Consider the following 21,024-nt stretch of genomic DNA (forward strand, 5'->3'; position numbering starts at 1 on the left):
TGTATGAGTTTGTAAACAGATGCTTTAATGCAGTTTTGCTGTCGTTAATGACTTAAATTTATCAAAAATTTCTCCAATTTTGGACTCTTTGTTCAGCGTTGAGGAAAGCCAGGAAAACAGTTTCCTGACAAGCTCAAGGTAACACAGGATGAGTAATTGATTGTTGTAGTATTCCTTTAATACTCGATCAAATCTAGAGAACTTGATCAAATATCAGTTAATTGCTAGAAAGTTTTATCTTTTCTTTGTTTTTTTAGGAGGTCAACTCTGTTTACAGAATCCTCTCAGGCATTTTAAACACCGGCAATATTGAATTTGCCTCCATCACATCCCAACACCAGACCGATAAGAGTGAAGTGCCTAACTCAGAGGCCTTAGAGAACGGTGAGATATGATACAATGTGCGGTGCAATAGTCAGCGATACTCTTCTTTTAAGCAAAAGAAAGCAGGTAGGTTTAATGGTCTCCCTGAGTAGGAAATGTTATTTAGATGAGATTTTTAAAAAAGGAGGCTATTTTATCTATAATTATGAAGGGAATCTTTTTTGAGAAATGTCTTTACAGGTCTCTGTTATATTTTTTTATTTTGTGTAATGATTTATGTTTTTTGTAATAGTTTTTTGTAACATGTTTCACTGTGGCAACAGTATATTGGATGCCATAAAACCCTTTGTGGGCACTTTTATGTGCATTTCACAAAATAAACAATAAATCAACCATATTTTGCTACCCAGAAAAAGAGGAATTTTTTTTCTGTAAGCAGTTGTAACCATAATATATACAAAAGCACAGAACCATTTTCATTTACATAAAAAATGTAAAGAAGCTAAGACATCCACAATAAGAGATTGCCGGGGCTTATTTTTATGCTAATGATAAAGCAGACGAGCTCCTGATTATCAGACTGATTAACACTCTCGTCTTTTCCCTCAGCTGCGTCGCTCCTCAGCATCGGTCCTGAGGAACTCCAGGAGGCACTGACCTCCCAGTGTGTGGTCACCAGGGGCGAGACAATCATCCGCACCAACACTGTGGACAAAGCAGCCGACGTCCGAGACGCCATGTCCAAGGCGCTGTACGGGCGCCTCTTCAGCTGGATTGTTAACCGCATCAACACCCTGCTGCAGCCTGACATGAATATCTGGTGAGTGTGTGCCGGTGATGAACATCTGTGTGGACGTCCACTGTTACTCTCTCCTCTTCGATTATCTTGGGCGGTCACGCAGAGTTTCTGCAAAGCCCTGATGACCTTTATGGAAGTCTGCAGAGGTAGATGCAAACATGCACAGAAGAATATCAATGGGCAAGCACAAGACAAGTAAAAGGAGAGCAAAAAAAAGTTTTAATAAATTTTTGATATGTGTTGCGTGCAGAGAAAATAATGTTCAGATGATTAAAAAGACTTCAGAGAGACTGCAAAGAGGCTGTTCATTGATCCAAAAGAATTCCTTCATAAATATGAGCGTCGACTGTCAAGGAGTCGTCTCTCAGAGATGTACAAAAGCCAGAGTTCCTGTCTGCATCCCAGTCATCTTTGCCGTTTCCTTATTGCCATTAACAACCCGATAGCACAGGCTAAAGGTGACCTCTACATACAGCGGGTAATGACTGATCATGAAAAGTAGCAGCTCCAAGCGCTGAATATGAAATGCAGGGTGTTAAGTCTTCATGCTGTGTTGTAGAAATAAGTATTGTTTGTGCAGATATTGAAAATGACTCGAGGTTAAATCAATAGAAGCTGAAATAAAACCATTTAAGAGACTCTGACTTTTTGAAAGCTCATGTTTATGATTTCTCATCAGACTACGAGGCCGTCCAGACCAGACTCTGTATTTGGGTTGAACTTGGATTATCATTAAAGTTTTATCAATTAATATGCCTGCTGGGGATTTGCTCATTCCATAACACAGAATAATACGTTTGTTTGTCCCCTTTTCCTTCTTTGAAGTGCCGCAGAGAGCGGGATGAATGTGGGAATCCTGGACATCTTTGGATTTGAAAACTTCAAGAAGAACTCGTTTGAACAATTGTGTATCAACATCGCAAACGAGCAGATCCAGTTCTACTTCAACCAGCACATATTCGCCCTTGAACAGGTGAGTTTTGCATGCGGTAAGAGGTTACTGATCAAGTTTGTCTGTGCAAATACACAGTGCTAATTCATATTATGTAACAACATATACAATGGTTTGTCTGTCTAACAAATTAGCACCACACGAATGGCATCTTAACGTTAAAAATACAGTTGGTAACTTTGATAAAAGCAACTTTTTGCCATAGTTGAAACTGTCCCTACAACAGCACAGAGGCACATGAGACACAGTCTCATTGCCTCTAATGGCCTTACTGCACAAGAACAAAAATAACCAATTAGAGTCGAGAAGTCTCTAATGCAGCTGTCAATCAAACTGTCAAACAAGGCAGCGCTGATCAAATATGAATCAAGATTCTGTGTTTTCAGAAACATATTTGAGTGTACTGTTTAATTGTAAAATAAGAAAGTGGGCCCAGCCGGTGGCCATTGCTTGGCATAATTGCTTCCAACACGGTGTCTGGGTCATAAATGTTCTCATTTTACAACTAAACAGTACACTCAAATATGTTTCTGAAATTATTTTAGGTGAGAAATAGGCACAGAACCTTTTTTCATATTTTATCAGCGCTGCCTGCTTTGACAGTTTGACTGCAGTTCATGAGCCGTGACTGAAAGCTGCGTGAGAGACGCCTCGACTCTGATTTGTTGTTTCCGTTCCCATGCAGTCATTTCTGGTAAATTCCATTAGAGGCAATACGAGAAGAAAGACGAGCATGATTTTATTCACAGACTGTCTCATATAATGCTGTGCGTATATAGAGACAGTTACAGCAAATATGAGCTATTTTCATAAAAGTTACAAACTGTAGCTTTACATATTTAAGTCACATACGTAATGCAAAGTTATGTAGGTTAGGTTTAGGTTGGGGGTTGTCATGTGACCTACTTAAAGTTACATACTTAACAAAGTTACGTACTTAACCCAAAGCTACATACTTAACATAAAACTACATAGGTTGGGTTTAGTCAAGTCAAGTTAGGTGTTGGTAAAGAAACATGGTGACGATGTACCTTAAAATATCTCAAAGTTTACTTCATCTCACACAGGACACAATGACCAGTTTCTTGGGGGAAAGTCATGTGTTTGTTTGACCCCTCCATTGCCTCTACCTGCCTCCTTTTGCAGAGTTTCTCTCCTTATACTACTTCCTTTTTTTAACTGCAATAAGAGCATTGGTCACGTGATCGCAGCTCTCCTGATTACATGGATTATGTACGAAATCTGGTGCATTACCTTTCATAGGTATACATACAAACAGCACATGAGAACAGCCTGCATATAATGTGGAGTGAGCGCACACACACAACACTACTCTGCAATAATACTGCATTTAAAAATTCCTTTTAAAACACTTCTGGGAATCAGGCATTTTATTGTTATTTGTATGTTTTCACATCCATCAGGGCAGAGATGCTCTCAACATGAACATTTTGCTTTTAGCCAGGCTGTGATGTGTAAAGGATTGTTTATACCGTTACGCACCACCAAATTACATTCTTAATTGATTTAATGAAGTTGTTTACCCTGAAGTGCGAGAAGTCTTTATTTTTGTTGATGGAAATGAATCGACATTAATCAAGAACCATTTTGCCATCATGCATTTTAGTCTGTGTTAACTTTGCAACATTGCTGCTAAAAGGAAAAGGGAGGGCACTTTTCCTCATATAGCACGTTATTACAGTTAAAACTCAGTCTGCTTTATGTTTAAATGCACCCAGCAACACATGTACTGAAGAATGTCCAAAATAAAATACCACTAAGATAATTTATTGAAGCAGGATTTCACATGTAAAACCTGATTAATTTATATTTTCCAGCACTCTCCAGAACAAGAAGTGGAAGCGACATTAACCATTTACACATTAATTACAGCACTGATCATTGAATTAAGGCCTTTAAGCATTTGGAAAAGTTTCTCTTCTACAAACAAGTGTGTGCTGCCCCTGATGAAGGGCTGCTGCTCTGTGGAAAAGGGATTTTTATTTGGTGTCTTCAGTCTCGCTGCTGTACACAGAAACTGATTATTCTGAGTTAATGACTTAAACATGAGGACGGTTTAGATCCATTGGTTCCGCTTTATTAGTAAAATATATATTTAAAACAACTTTTTGATCTGAAATTAAATAGATGCAATAATATGATATGACTCTGGGTTATTTGCAAAGTGAAATAAATTATGAATAAGTAAGCGGCTCTATTTGTTAGTTCAGAGCTGTTCTGTTTTATGCATTCAGTAAAAGACTCTATTATGCTGTAAACTTCAGCAATACACACACACACACACAGCCGGCTGCAGCTGTTTGGTTTTGTTGATTAGAAACTCTTTTTTTCCCCATACACTCACACACTCACACACACACACACACACACACACACTCACACACACACACACACACACACACACACACACACACACAGACACACACACATCCAGAAATCATATTTAGCCCAGATTGTTTAATTGGGTCATTTAGGGAAATCATTAACTAGATTGTTCTACATTCACTGGTTCTAATTAGATGGAATACCAGAGCGAGGGTGTGGATGCCAGCCTGGTGGAGTACGAGGACAACAGGCCTATTCTGGACATGTTCCTGCAGAAGCCCATGGGTCTGCTGTCCCTGATGGACGAGGAGAGCCGCTTCCCACAGGCCACCGACCAGACCTTAGTGGGTAAGACTGGCGCAAAGCATGCTCAGAAGTCAAAAATCATGAAACATGAACATCAGAGGTTAGAGGTCACTGCTTCTTTGAATGAAGCTGCAGCTCTTGCCACAAAACTTATATTGGGGGTGACAAACTTCATTTTAGTTCATGTTGGGTCAGTTTACTACTCAGTGTCATTACGTGTGCATTTGTTCATACATTTCCACTCCTGTTTAGTGATGCTGACATCACCAAACTAAAAGTGGAAGCTATTAGACCAGCAGGTTAAGTGATCCACTGCCTTACAAACCAGTTACAAATCAACTTTTGGCAGTGACTTAGCAATATGGCTCCACCAACACTTTTACAGATTCTTCTGCACTGTAGCTGCTGATTGACAATATTTTGCACAATGTTCAATATCTTCAAATATGACCACAGTTTTTTTCCAGAGAGCTGTAAGCTGGTCAGGGTGGAAAAGCCTCTAAAACAGCATTTTACATGAAGTATCTACTCACTATTTAACTTTCTTCAAAATCTGACATCTCTTAGTCGGGTTGGGTATCAGTACTAAATACCTTTAAGGTAGCAACCGACCAACCAGTACCAAGTAGTATCAGAATTCATCAAATCAAACAATACCTGCATTTGATCCTTCTTGTTCCCAGATGCAGAAAATAAACTATTTGTATGGTTTTGCTTGCAACCAATCACAGCAAGCATTATTTAATTCAATACATATGATTGGCTACCACAGTAGCTACAACTCTTATAGGCTGTGGTGTATTTGACAGCGTTGGTGGTTCAGCGTGCTGAGATGCTACCAAAGTGTTTGCATGTATGCCGACATTTTATGCAACTGAATGCTTCAATTCACGTGATGGATATTAAAAGAAGTACTTTGATGGTCTTATCATTTGAGAGTATTGTAACTTTTTAAATGGTACCCAGTCCTGCCTCTAAGCCTTCATAAGTGTATCAATATTAGTTGTGCGAAGTCATCCAGCTGGCCATACAGGACCCTTTGACAGGCTGATTCTGGCCTGTTGGCCACATGTTTGGCCCCCTTGGCTTATGTAGTTTTAATTGCTCCTACCTGTGTGCTGCTTAAAGCATATTTTTGTATCCTTTTACTTTGTTTTATCTTTCTCATTTCTTGCAAACAGATAAATTTGAGGACAATCTGCGCTGCAAGTACTTCTGGATACCAAAACGCATGGAGCTTTGTTTTGGGATTCAGCATTATGCAGGAAAGGTATGAAATATAGCTATGGATGGTGCAATAGAGTTGCAACAATTAATCAATTAGTTCTAATTTGATAATTGATTAAGTCATCTTTAAATGGAAAATAAGTCAAAATCTGATTCCAGCTTCTTAAATGTAAATGTTTTCATTTAATTGAATATCTTTTGGTTTTAGACAAAACAAGACATCTGAGGATGTTATCTTGAGCTTTGGGAAACACTATTTTCTTATGTGTTTTTACAACGAACAACTGAGCAAGTAATCCACAATGAAAGCAAATGTTTCTTGCAGCCCTACTGTGCAACAAATAACATTCTGCCTTGTTTGTTGGTTTGATAAGAGATTCTGCATCATCTTCGCAAAGTTTTCAATTTTTAATATGCCTATCACAGATGTCTCTGATTTCATCTATATCAGAAAAATATAATAATACTTATTTTGACCACATTTCCAGGCTCTATACAAGAGGTAATTACAAATCAGATTGACTCCTTAAAATGTGACATTCAGAGTTAATGTTTGTGTCTCGACAGGTAATGTACAACGTGAATGGATTTTTGGAGAAGAACAGAGACACTCTTCCTGCGGACATCGTCGTCGTTTTGAGAACATCAGAGAACAAACTTTTGCAGCAGCTGTTCTCCAGCCCCTTAACTAAAACAGGTATGCCATGATATAGGCCTGAGAGAAAAATATAGCAACATCTCAGCCACTAACAGGAGCATTATTCTACCGCTAACCACAATGGAAATGGTAATGGAAACTTTTCTTTGAGACAAACTATTGTTAACAATGCCGGGTTCCGACTGTATTACTCTGTGAATTGTGCCGGTGTCTCCTGCTTCCATAAATGTTCAGGTAAGTGGGTTTCTTAAAGACGCGGCTCCCAGGCATCTCCTGGTCCCCCTTCATTTCAAGCCTCTGTGTGCCGTGCTCGGATAAATCTGCAGTCTCCATTATCTCTTGAGAGGCTCAGCTCTCTGCACGGCGCTCTGTTTTTATTTTCACTAAGCTGTCCCTCTTGGTTTCCCACTGCTGAATGCTATCTACAGATTGTGGGTGCAGTGGGATATTTTTATGATAAGGTTTCTAAATACCCAGGGGATGAAGAAACAGTATTTAGAGAACACAAAAGCAACTCTTCCCACCTCTTTTCTGTTGGTTAAATGAAGGTAGAGTAATGTGCTCGTCATTAGCTGCAGCTGAGGCCTCCTGGTCACTTGACTTAGCCGAAATGCTAATAGATGTGTTAAATTATCAGATTCCCACTTCCTACTTTATTTCAGCTAAGCCACATTATGTGATTCACTTCCTTTTTAGGGGCCTGTAAATGCCTGCTTTCAGTCCCAGTGGCATTAAAAGGAGCTTCAATTCACAAAAGGCACCTTAACTGAGACTCCAGCAGAAATCTGTGCAACGTGTCTGTAAACTTCAATTGCAGGTTGTGCACAAGGGAGTCTTCAGCCACTTCCTTTTGGCAATTAACGGCTTCAGAGGAGTACACTCTATAAAAACAAATTCAGTGAACACTTCATTTCAGTGCACAGAGGCACTGAGTAGGTACTAAGATGTGCTGTAATGTTTACTGCTGCTGACATAGTGTCAGATCTGAAAGCTTCTTTATTTCCTGTTTGGTCCACTGCACTTTTGTGTGTCCTGCCACTCAGACCGGTGGGTCAAGTTCATGTGACTTGATTTCACTCTTGTCAGGAAAACTTTGAAATTTGTCTTGCATCCCAGCACATCAAGTGTTTCACATAAATACACATATATACAAAAAACCCCCCCCAATATTAATATTTAAATCCTGAACTATCCCTAAATCATTCCTGTTAGAGTCACTTTTAAACCTTGGTGCACTGAGGCTACTTAAACCCCTTTCCCACCAAAATCGGCACGTGTAGCATGCTTTATAAATGCGGGTGAACCAGCCAAATTTGTCCTCTATGGTCCTTTCCCATTGCCAGTAGACATGAGCTGTGTACACTGCTCTGCAGCAGATGAGTATCCTTGTCTGTGTTTTTTTTTTTTTTGTTTGACATTTGGCGTCATGGACAGGTCTGAAAACGGTTTAGTAAACAGTAGGGAGCAGCATGGAGGCCTGTGAAAACTTTCCGGAGGTTACTAATTTTTGTATATCTGTTACTTATTCTTTCAAACTCAGTGCAGGCTAATTTCTTTCAGTTTCATTTTATTTATAAGGACAGCACACATTAATCAACATTTCTGTAAATGTGCATGTTAGCCAGCTGTAGTCCTTTGGTAAATGGTAAAAAAAAAATGGTTTGCTGTTGTACAGCGCTTTTCTAGTCCTCTGACCACTCAAAACTATCACATTTACTCATTCACACACTGGTGGCTGAGGCTACTGTGCAAGGTGCCATTTGCTAGTCAGTAACCGATCACACACGCTCATACATCGGTGGAACAGCCATTGGGAGCAATATGGGGTTCACTATCTTGCCCAAGGATACTTCGACATGTTGACTGAGCCAGGGATCAAACCTCCAACCTTCCGATCAGTGGACGACCCGCTGTATCTCTGAGCCACAGCCGCCCCAAACTATAAAATGCTACAAAATTCACAGAACAAGAATTTGGATCTATGTTTGGGTGCTGCTTAGATTGAGTTGGACGATGTTTAGTGGTGGCATGTCAGTTAGTGCGTTAAGAGCCAAACTGTGATTTCACAGGTTGTCAAACTGAGAAACAAAAGAGTCTCTCAACCTATTAAAAGTCTGCAGGACTCAAAATCTTCTGTGTGATATTCTTCAAAATAAAGTGCGAGTGAGACTGGATGTTATTTGACCAACAGACACTCTTTTTCAAATCAGTCAATCTTAACTTTGTCTAATCTAATCTAAACATTGCACAATTAAAACAGCATAGGAGATACTAACAAGAAAACAAAACAAAAAAAATATTAAAGCAATAAATGACAAAATGATAAAAAGTAAAAGTAAAAAAAAACCACATAAATGGGGATAAAATGGAAGGGATTAAAAAAACTTAAAAGAACAAAGATGGACTTAAAAAACAGACAATAAATGAGGAGGCACCTTTAGTAAAAAAAAATACAAGCTAAAATGATATGTCTTCTTTTATTTATTATTATTTTTTTGTTTTGTATTTATTTTTATTTTTAATGTCTGCTGAGGTGGAGTCCTTCAGATTTTCAGGCAGACTTTTCAGATCTTATTCCTGCAACAGTTATGATTTATCACAGATATAAACTGCTATAGTGTTATAGTGCAGTTTGAGCCTTTTTATCCTAAAAAGCTCTACCAAAGCTCACAGTAATTATATAAATTGTTTTGCATTTAAATTAAAGACAGTGTGACTGCAACATGCTCACAGTTAACTCTGTTATTTCTTTGGAGTTGGAGGTCCAATTTTCTCATTGCAGTTTATGAAACTTGCAGATCATCTCTTCAGATAAAAGCTATGAAACGATCTGCTCCGGCTTATCATTCTAGAAAAGATGGAGCTCCGTTTAAAGTGAGATACAGCATAGCATAAGAAAATTATAAATCTATTCTTCGGGGTAGAATTTGTGGGGGGATTTAATTTGCATTTTAGTTCACATTATAGATTCACTGTTATCTGTGAAATTACCATTATCTGGGGGGATCTGATGGAAATCTGTTTTACACCAGGGTGGTTTCACACACTCTGGGTCGTCTCCTCGCAGTGTCACCACTAGGGGACACCCTCGTAGACCTGCAGCCTGACACTGTGATGGAAGTGAAATAATGGATTTGGGATGTCAAACTACACACTTATGTAGTGAACGTTAATGTTTCTACTCACATCAAACAGTGCAGTTTGATCTCTCTAAATCAGATAATGCTCCTCTATGGTATATTTTGTTTAAAACAGACACACTGCGCACATTATTGTATTGGACTACCCTTTCATTTCACACAGCAGATTGAGAACGTGATGGTCTGAGTATTGATGCAGTTCATGTTTGGAGAACAGTAGGAAACTAGGAGGGCCCCAGAAAGTAAAAAGCTCCCAGGCGGTGAATAGCGAGGCCACTTGAGCCCTGCAGAATGTGGGTCCTTGAGGCTTGGACATGTGGTGGTGTTTTGTCAGAGGAAATGGGATGTATTTGCATGGACAAATTCATCAGAGCCAGGGCCTTTCCCAGATCAGGAGGATCACAGTGTTTGAATTGGCGAGGCTCAGTAGGGCCTACCAGGGCCTGGCCAGCCTGCGGTCACAGTATGGGTCTCTGTGGGTGGGTGTGTGTGTGTAGCTGCAGGGCTGCCTGGCCATGCTGCTTGTAGCACAGCACATCTGTGCGCACACATGCACACACTCACACACTCACACAACACCTCCAGACTGCCAGTCTTTTGCAGAGCACAATGAAACTGGAGGCTGTGCAGAGTGATGTCCTGTGAAGAGTTAAAGCTCACATACAGCAGATTGTAAAGACGTAATTTATCTCTACCAGGGTTTCAACACTTTATAAAGGATGCTATATCTCAGCAGTCACTGGTACAGTCTGAGCAAGAGCTTCAGTGCACTGGTGCAATTTGTTGTTATTATGAATTATTAGTTTGCAGGCTATCTGAACAGTTGAAATATTCATGTGATTAAACTTAAGCGGTGGAAGAACATACATCGAGCTGTAGATGCAGATATATTATTACTTAAATCTTATTTACTGTCGTATGTATGCAGCAAAAATGGTTTTACACGTGGAGCATTGTATTTCTTCAAATTTTAGTAAAAAGATGACTTTTCTGAGATTTCATGTATTTTTGCTGTTGTTGTGATAGTTAATCTGTATTTTAAAAAAAACATGTCTCATTGAGGAGGAAAAATTAATGTTGTGAATCGATGGATGGCGTTACTGTATATTTGTTTGCAGTGGTACATTTACTCAAGTACTGCACTTTCTGATGTGCTTGCTTTTAGTTACATAAGAGAAATGCGACTGTATAGTTACAAGGAAAAAATATGTAAATAAATTATACTTTTGACAGTGTTGCTGATTACAAATAGATCACATCCCAATATAAATCCTTTTATCAAAGAATTCTATATAATATTTATTGTGCTGCTTTGCATGTTTTTACCATACAGGAATGTCTTCTTTTGGCATAGCCTTTCTCCAAACATTTTTTCAGCTTCATTTCCCAGTTTTAAACATTTGTTATAAAAAGTAATCAAATGTAATATCAATATGTAATATTACCTAAAATCATTACATTACTCATTACATTTTTACCAAGCTAATTATTAATTTGTAATTGGACATTTTAAAAGTAATCTTCAAAAACCTGGGTACTTGTTATTTTGCAGATTAAAGGTACACTAATCAGGAACTGATGGTTAATGTGTGTAAACGTGTTTTGGCAGCAAAAATGAAAGTGAAAGCCAACCCCCAGATTCACTCTCATTTTTGAACGACTCCTATCTGCCTGGTTATTCTCCTCGCTATATTTGCGTTTTTTTCGGCGCTGTGTGTGCAGTTTTTGTAGCTTTGTCTTGGACGCATGCTGCTGCTACTGGGTTGCTTCCTTTTTATAAAGTCCAGACCTCATCTTTGCACTGTACCCAAAAATGTCCCGAACACAGCAAAATAAGAAGAAAATGATAAAGTAAAGATAGAAGGCAGAGTCTCTGCAGATAAATGTACCACCACATACTGCTAGTGGATCATAAGTGTTGGTTAAAAGGGATTTCTTCTGAGATTTTACATAAATAAAACATAATTAGTTAAAGATATGATGCACCACCAAACAGCACATAAAGTAGTTAAATCAGGTTCATGGTGATCTGCTATACCCTTAATTTACACAGCCATGCATCAGTTATGGTAGTTAACATATATAAGGATATAACACTTACATTTAGATTTTAGATGCAGGACTCTTAAAACAGCTTATTTTTATATTGTGGTATTGCTACTTTTACTAAGTAAAAGAATCTTAGTACTTTTCAATCCAAAGCAGGTTTTAATTTTACTTTAATGCTTCTAATAGTGTTTGCTAATGGGGGAATTGTTGCTGTAAATTAAAGAGTGTGGTCTAAACCTGCTCTGTATAAAGTGTCCTGAGATAACTTTCATTATTATATGGCACTATACTAATAAATTGACTTGACTTATAGTACTAAACTATAAAATCCCCTGAGCATCCACAATATCAGGCCTCACATTTCTTGTGACAATATTTCTTTGTATTTTACAATTGTAACACTAGTTAGGAGTTATCAGAACAAGCTCCTAGCACGCTGTTCTCCTGTGAGATATCAGGGGTTATAAGTTCAAGTCCATCGTGCATATTAAACAATTTACATTGCTTTTACATCTTCACATGAAGCCACAGCAGCAGCTCTGCCGTCCTCTGCATCTCCCTCCGTCTCCCTTCATGTTAGGAGATCCTCCTGTGTAGAAATGACAGGCTTCTCCCAGCGATATGACACATTTGGCTCTTTGTTCTCTCCCAGTAGAAGCCTTTTTCATCCCAGTGGGCAGACGCCACATTCTTTCACTCGACTTCCACACACTCTCGCTACCAAAAGAGACACTCACCAAGTAATACTTTTGTTCAATTTCTCCCCTAATCGTGGTATTGGAGAATGTTTTGAGTCAGCAGTGGGATTTTTGACGGCCCCGCACATCAATAGTGAGGAGCCAGCTCTCCTAAGTCACATGGTACAACATCCTTTGATAAATGCAACACTGTGTTGTGTCACTAAAAGCCAATTACACCATGCTTTTTATGATTGATCTGCTCTGACAGTAGTGGATGGCATTTAAATCAACAGCCCCCGGAGCCATCTCTAGGCATAAACGGTGGTGGTTATGGAGGGTGGGGAGGGTGGCGGGGGGTTATGGGTGCTTTAATCTCATTTGCTTGGTTGCTGAGTTGAGTTTCTAGATCACATGTTTTCAAAAAGAGAGCGGGAGAGCGGCGGAGATATCCAGCAAGCCTCTGCTCACTCAGCTCGGGAAGGCTGCTCTCTCTTACAACTTTGATTGTCCCCCGTGTCGACAGCTCGATCCACAGCTTCTGAAGTACAAGGCACACACTGGCACTCATAAAAGCGTGTAGGGAGGTGTCATATTGAACGCGGGATTGCTTTTTAATCCCAAGCACATTGACTATTCTTGTCAATAGAACCCCAATACAACTGCCAGCTTGAGCTTTTTTTTTCCTACAGGATTCTTGCTGGGCTTAATTTTCAAAGTGAACGCACAGATGCCAAGGAAGGCTTTTTCTCTTTCCACCCTCCCCACACACTGCTCTGCCTCACTCTGTTTGTCCTGGAAGTCCATGCCAAGAGCAACATGCGTGAAGCAGAAACAATCAGTGGGACGCTCCTCCACCGCCTGTTTCTGGGGACTGAGTGACCTGATGGGACATATTCCCCTCACCTGCTCCTCTTTTAATTATCTGACCACTATATTAAAATGGCTGTTTTCTATTATGTTATTTTCATAACGACAAAACTAAAATCTGCCTCTTCCTAAATACATACAGTACTGTGCAAAACTCTTAGTCCACCATAGATTTGTTGTTTTAGCAAAGTTGTAATGATTATTTCTCAGTCTCTTTGTTAAGATTCAAGAGAACATGTACAATGCATTAAAACACCAACAAAGTCGGAACAAATTGGCTACTTAACACTGAAGTCAATATGAAGTGTGAAACATGGACTCGTAAAACTATAACAAAAGCTAGCTCATACAATAAATATTGAGCTTTGAACATGTCTTGAATGAAACCTGGTGTAAATATAGCAGAACATTATTATTGTAAATCTCATACTGTCTACCCAAGAGAGTTTAAAACATGTGGAAAGGGAAATCACACATGCAACTTTAGCCTGTTGAAGTTTTTTTATTTTGAATTTTTTTTTATAGAACTGTATGTAGCCCTTTCGTGTAACTGAATCCGCTGTCAAAGAGCGTGTTTTTCTCGCTCGTCTCTGTGTTTGAATAATTATAATCCACATCATTAGACAAGTTCCCCCTCTGTATCTAAATTAGAAGGTCTTCTTTCAGGCCGGACATCACAGGTGTTCCCTTGGTTTCATGTCTCAGGAGACGGAAATCTTTGAGGATACTGACTATTAACCCATGCTCTAATCATCTAGTCAGGAGGGGGTATGAAACCCGCCAGAAGAATGAATTAATACGACCCGCCGCCAAGGAATACGCGAAGAAAGCAGCGAGTGTCCATTTGCGAGGCTTAGGTACAACTGTCATAGTTTCTCTCATCGCGGCGCAGCCCCTTCATCTCCCCTTGATGGTGTCATGGAAGTGAGAGGCGTGAAAGCACAGTGACACTCCATGAGCCCGTTCCACTCGCAGCCGCTAATTCATCATGACAAATGTGCTCAGATGATCTGGCCCAGCAGCACTAATGGGGAGAGGAGAGAGCGCACTTCATTTGCACAAGACCCACTCCAATTAATCCATCCAGCTTTACTCTGGGCTAATTGGAGCGGGGCCCTCCCTGCCTGTGTGCTGGTAATATACCCGACACAGTTTAACGGCTCCTGTTCTCAAAGATCATACTTTATTTTGTGTGTGTGTGTGTGTTTTTGTGTTGATTGTGCCAAAGGGGCATATGAGGATGTAAAATCTGTCCCTGTGATCCTAAACACAAGGCCCTCTCACAAACATGTGTTCATAATGAGCAATTAACTGCTCACATTTCCATGTTATCATATTTTACACTTTCCTTTCTTCTATTTTTAGGGTGGAGATCCAGAACCTGTGGATACTCTTTCAAGCACATTATTAACAAATATAAAAGTGCATATTTTAGTGTGACAGAATATCTTGAATTTAGTTTGTTTACCAAAATGCAATATGTATTAATGGCAGAATAAATGAGTAGATAAATAAATAAAATTAACAGATAACTGTCAAATGCAAAAAGCAGTATCATCACTAGCTTAAAAGACTATTTGAGTCCTTTTGAAGTTCTCTCACATCATATGTTTTGGCTTGTTTTGACTACAGCAGTGTGTGTGTGTGTTTGTGCACAAATTTTTGTGTGTGTTTGTCCCATGAGACACCACATTGCTTTGGCTCACTTTAAAACCTTTGGCACAAGTAGGACGTTCTTTGTCTAAAGTTAGAAGTGGTCTGGCTCTTAATTAATCCATCATAAATTGATTTTGATCTCTGCAGTGTTTGATTGATGCTTCTAATGCACACTTGATAGCGCAGAGTCCTCTGAGAAACGCAGGCGCTGATCCAGCGTTTAAGTTTTTGGCTCGTCGTCAGACCACGTCCTTAACAACTGACGTGAGTCTCGAAATCATATAGCAGAAGCCGACTACATATTTGCATTTTCGAAGTTCGACTGTGTGCGGCAGAAAATCTAGAACAATTGTTGGCCTGTCACTTCGGCTTTATCTTAAAAAACGTACAAAGGTTTTCCTCCTTGCCATACACGGCTGCTTGGGTAATGCTGCCTCCTGTGTCTGCAGACGTATTTTTCTAAAGGTGTGTGTGGCACATCTGTGCAGCTATTGTTTATTCATGGAGTAAACCCTTTGAAATGTGTTAAGATACTTCCCACTCATTATAAAAATCCTGCCACCCATGGATTAGGACTTTGATGTCACCAATCCTGCTTCAAAGGCTTCTTTCACTGCTATTAATCACAGTTTAGCCTCTGAAGATATAGCCAGAGAAAACATTTGGACATCTTGTGCAGAAACTTTGAAATGTTCAGACTGTCTTGCATATGCTATGTTCATATCCTTTCCGCTGTGTGTGGGGCTGTTGGACTGCTGTGCACGCAGCTGCACTCCTGAGTCCATGGGATTCAGCTCAGATTTAGGCTCCCTCTGAACTGTCTTTTATACTGTTGCACTAAGAACACTACACATAATAGTGTAAGTGTTCACTTGGTTTAACTTATATCTTGTATTTGAAAAAGAATATAAAAGTGTTTATTGTGTCTGCATGTTTGCTAGTTAGCTCTCAAAAATAATTTCCTTCCTTTATTTGAAACAGCTGTTCAAACCTTTTAAAACTTCAAAGAAATACTTTAACAATTTTCAACCAGCTTTCTATCAAAACAATGTTTGTAGCATGTGTAGATGAACTGCGGTAAACTTCTCTCCATCTTACCAGCACCCAGATCCCCTTGCACGTCTCTCAACTCTAATTTTTTGGATTTTCACTAGCTATAGGGCTATTGTTTGAGCTACAGATTGTACTTTGACCTGCCACCACGGACAGATAGAGTATGAAAGTGGATCAAGAGAAAGAGCTACCCTTCTCTCTCTATGAACCAAGATTCTGTTACTGTTTTTCCTACGTCTTGATCGAAATGTCTTCTGAAACATAATTTTTTGCACTGTTTGGCTATAATAGGAACATTTCTGAACAGGAAGTGGGTGCCATACTGTTTTCTTATATTGTCACGACTATAGAAATGTAAAAAAAATTCTGAGATGAAACGCTAAAACAAATACAGTGCTGATAAAATACGAACCAAGATTCACTTACTGCACCGACTATTCCTCACCTCAAATGTTTTTAGAAACATATTTTAGCTTACTGTTTAACTGACTGACATATTGTTTTCTGTGTGGAAGAAGACAAGCTCGCATTGTGTCACGCACCAGTGGGAGTATTTATTGGTCCGGTCCAAGGCAGTGCATTCTGGCAATTATATATTTTCTACCTTTTGAGTTTGGATGTCAGTGGTCAACTGTTAATCTGTTAACCACAAAGAATAATTTTGACCTGATAGGCATTTTGGTCTATAGGTTGATTTTTGCTTCTCTTCAGTTTACTGGACTGGGATCTGGTGAGAAAGAGAACTTAGGCTAGACATGTTAATATGTGGAAACATAGTGCCCACTGCCCCACCATCCTGTCTTTACTGGTTAGCTAGCCTTGGCCACTCTATTTAAAGCTCTTTGTTTGCACTGCATAACAGCCAGGTCATGTAGAGGCTAGCTAGCAGCACCGCTCATTTAGCAGTTACTACTAGTAACATCATCCCAATCCATAAGCGTTGCTATGGAAACATTTTGCTCAACCTCCACTCTCCCAGAAATTAGGCGCTTATGTTCACTGAGTCATCTGGGTTTCAGACCAAAAGGAAGGGCCTCTTGTATTTCTCGCGAACTTGCTCTTTTATAAATTGACCACTTACTTACCAGTTAATGAGTTGGGCAATCAAATGCAAAATTAACTGAAACTGACATCCCTACTCTTGAGCAAAAACAAATGTCCCAGCCTTTTTTTATCTTCATTTTCTTTGTCACATAGTACTAACTTTAAAGTATTTGCATATTTCTCTTACATAGGCAGTTCAAAAAAGGACAATCTTTTCAGCAGTGAGCTGCTTCTTTAAAGAAGACCTGACACAAGTACTCATGACTGTTTTTATACTTTGCACAGGAAATCTGGCAACGTCCAGAGCCCGGGTCACTGCTGCCTCCAGATCTCTACCACCACAGCTCGGTTCAGGACGCACCAAGGTGAGGCTCCTGTAGCACAAATCATCACATCTGAGAACATAATGTTTTTTTTATTTGTTGCTCACAGGCACAACACCATAAGAAACCCAATAAAAACTTGTGCTGTGAAGCATAGCCACATTAATTGACTACCCTGTTATGTTTGCTGTCTTGCTTGTGGTGATGCAGCATCGCCATCTGGCATTTGGTGTCTACGGCATAAAAGTAGTTTTCAGACTTACTAACTGTTGTTTTGTTGTTAATGGGCACTAAAGTATTGGGGGAAAAAGTGTAGGTATTCTAAAATAAGCTCAAATAACTTCCATCAACAAACTTTAATAAGAGGGATAGTTTCATGAGTCTAATATTGCACAACAATTCTACATGAAGCAACATTGAAAGGACTTACTAAGGCCCTGTCTGCACAGATATAGATATCTTTACTAACAGATATTTTCCCCCTCCGTTTTAAAAAGTATTTCTGTCCACATTGCTTTCCTTTTTACAAAATATCTCCGTCCACTCTAGAAACCTTAATGTATAATTATAACTAGATACTGGATGCCAACAAGGTGCCTATTCAACCAGGCCCAAACCAAATCTGTAGTTTCAGGCACACTTTAAACTTCTGAAATTGAGTTGCAGCAGATGCCTCCATTCGTCCGTGAAGTGGTGCAATAGTTATTTTATGTGTTATAGTTATTATACCAAGCAGTGCTACCAAAATGTTAGCAAACTGGTAGTCCACGATTTTTGTTGTCCTTAGCATAAACTCATTACACAAAGCAATTATTGGCACGCATTAATTGAGATTGTGCCATCAATTTCCAAACACTCCTTCATGTCCATACCATAAATGGTAAAAATAATGGACATAGCTACCATGACGTCATTTGTTGTTTTGTGGACTGACATTTTGAAGCCTTGAGTTCAGAGTTTCGTCCGTCACCATCTTTGTTTTTTTTAGCCAGAACTGACCATTTTTAAATGAGAGCCTGGTGCTGTTGGAGGAGCAAGAGGTGGATCTGAGTGGAAGCCGAGGACACGATCGGCAGACTAACTTTCATTCTAAGCAGACGACCCTTAATTATGCATAGCTTTAAGCCTTGATAAAATGAAACAAAACTGTTTTTTGTACCAGGCTGTAAACATGTTAATTTTAACTGTTATGTTGGACATTTTGGCGATTTACTTTGTTTTGGAGCCAGCCTCAAGTGGCCATTCAAGGAGCTACAATTCTTTACAGTTCCTAAATGGCTTCATTTTTAAGAGGTTGACGCTTGGTCCATAGAGTACACACAGTAACCAGAATTTCTGCACCTTAGCAGATGTTTCAAAAATCAGCGTTTTAGTGACCTAAAAGTCTGTCCGTTTGGACAAGAGATGAAAATGTAAAGGAAAATATCTGTTTTCAAAAACATTTGTATAGGCTACATGTAGACAGGGCCACAGAAGTGCACTGGTCCACTGTTGTTTATTAATCATGTTCATACTGAGATTCTTCATGCAGAGTTTCTTTGAGTGCCTTTTTATGAGGCAACATGCTATGTTTTAGCACAAGACAGTTAGCTAACAAGATTCTTGAAAGCAGGACTTTCACTTTCTCCCTCTTGGGCTTACTTCAACAGTTTCATTTCACTATGTCTGTTTGACTTTACTTTAAGGGAAAGCAACTGTATCGGTCAAATCATTATGTCTAAAAGATGTGAAACTGAAAATAGTTTGAACTATTTTTGGAGTTATTTAAAATTGATGTTTGTTAAAAAATAAAAATAAAAACAGAATTCACATTATGATATAAAGTAGAAAATCCCTTGAAGGTGAATTTCAGCTTCTTGTCTTTCCACTTCTCTCTTCCTTTATTTCCATGTTATTCGCCATCAAGTCTCCCAAATACCTACTGAAGGTAAGACTTATGTTGAGTAAACAGTTAATAGGTCTAAATCCTTTCTAAAGCGTAGACCAGTTTCAAATCCAATGAGTCTTTGAAAATACATAATTTACTGAAATCATCATTGTAATCCAAATTGAAACTTTACCTGTTTCAGTAACTTATAATTGTGTGTGGCTTCACTCCTCTGACATCAATCACAGTCTGTCTTTGGAAAATGTAAATCATTTCTTTTGAAGTATTTTTTTTCTCCCCGCCACAATTTTGCTCATTAATGTAAACAAATGCTCTGTGATGTATCCTTTTAGATTATAGAAATGCTTAATGTGGGACACAAACACAGGCCAAAATAACTGCAGAGGAACTTTGTTGAACTTTCCCTAAGCACCTACTCAGTTATTCCTGAACAAGAAAGGGCTTCTTAGTAACAACTCAGTGTGATTGATGTAATATGTATGCCGTCATGTTCTCAATCAGAGTTGGGGAAAAGTTGACAGAAACTGACACGTACAAAAAGTTACCAGCATGACCAGATTAAAGAGACGGTTGTTAGAATAGTGGAAATGAGTCCTAGATAACCGTTTCTACTTCTGTGTGATCTGCTTTCAAAATAGCAAAGTGTCAAAGCATCCGATTCCTCTCTTCATGTAACTCAGAGAGTGTTTGACGTACCTTTCTTTCTCTATGCTAGGTTCGAATAAAGAATTAAGATATGCACTTTGCTACGTAGACATCAATTGCATCATTAATTTTGATGAAGCCATGAACTGCGAAGGCCATTAGAAAGCTTATATTGTGTCCTCGTTAATCCGTCGTCGTCGTCGGGATGACTGTCTGCTTGGTGACGGCTGGTCTCATTACTCAGAATGCTCTGCAATTTTCCCATGCCCCACAGCAGTGCAGAATTATTCTCTAGATTGTTAGCTTTAAGTGTTTATGGGGCTATGTTATACAGACGGCACAGTTAGTACAGCTGTGTATTCCCAACTGGCCCATTTAGAGAAAGGAGACCTGCTGTAATAATACCTTTATCTCCACAGAGCCCACCACGGATGCCAGGTTGCAAACAAACTGAATCTCATTTGAATCTGCTGCTTCTGCAGTGATGCTCTTGGCCTGTTTGTCAATGCAGCGTGTTCAATTTGAATGTTTGTGTTCAGGTGGACACCATGGAGATGATGCGTCACCCAGAAGAAACCACCAACATGAGGAGACAGACTGTGGCCTCCTATTTCCGTGTAGGTGTTTTCCCCCTTTTTTCCCTTTTAACTGTCTGGAAACAACCAACACTTTGTAACACGTTATGAATGCTTTTGTTGAATTTTAAAATCATAATCTTGTTGACACAATCTTTTCCACAGTTTTTCAGAAATAACTATTGGACTTGAAATTAAAGCAGAAAAGGGCACAGAACAAATTTCAATGAAATGACATTATTAAATTACAGTGGCATGCAACCATTGATGGTGTTATTTGAAACTTTAAGGCAAATTTCAGTCTGTTTAAATTAGAATCTGCTTATATCTTTTAATTTGTGTATCACTTGGGGAGATGAATGACAGAAGGAAGCGTGCATTTACAGGTAGTGCACCTATAGCAGCACTGAGCCAGCTATCATTACAGCACAACTGAGTCGGATGCCATTAATGTTTACGTATCAGGCTATCAAAAGCATGACAGCCTGATAT

The 21,024-nt window shown here is 39.1% G+C and overlaps 1 protein-coding gene across 4 annotated transcripts in view; it reads left to right on the forward strand.

Moving 5' to 3' along the window:
- The window catches only part of myo3b (myosin IIIB), an 88,374-nt gene that overhangs the window by 33,322 nt on the left and 34,028 nt on the right, over window positions 1-21,024 (forward strand). For 3 of the 4 annotated variants that reach the window (XM_088083241.1, XM_088083243.1, XM_088083244.1), the window contains 9 exons: window positions 258-384; window positions 934-1,144; window positions 1,949-2,096; window positions 4,616-4,769; window positions 5,909-5,997; window positions 6,522-6,651; window positions 17,387-17,466; window positions 19,331-19,351; window positions 20,497-20,574. In XM_088083241.1, the coding sequence (XP_087939367.1) occupies window positions 258-384; window positions 934-1,144; window positions 1,949-2,096; window positions 4,616-4,769; window positions 5,909-5,997; window positions 6,522-6,651; window positions 17,387-17,466; window positions 19,331-19,351; window positions 20,497-20,574 (1,038 nt within the window). The remainder of the gene's footprint in view (window positions 1-257; window positions 385-933; window positions 1,145-1,948; window positions 2,097-4,615; window positions 4,770-5,908; window positions 5,998-6,521; window positions 6,652-17,386; window positions 17,467-19,330; window positions 19,352-20,496; window positions 20,575-21,024) is intronic. The other variant, XM_088083242.1, reaches the window with a different exon arrangement.

This window comes from Plectropomus leopardus, chromosome 10 (assembly GCF_026936395.1).
Source record: "Plectropomus leopardus strain MGB_pleo_1.0 chromosome 10, ASM2693639v1, whole genome shotgun sequence".
NCBI lineage: Eukaryota > Metazoa > Chordata > Actinopteri > Perciformes > Serranidae > Plectropomus > Plectropomus leopardus.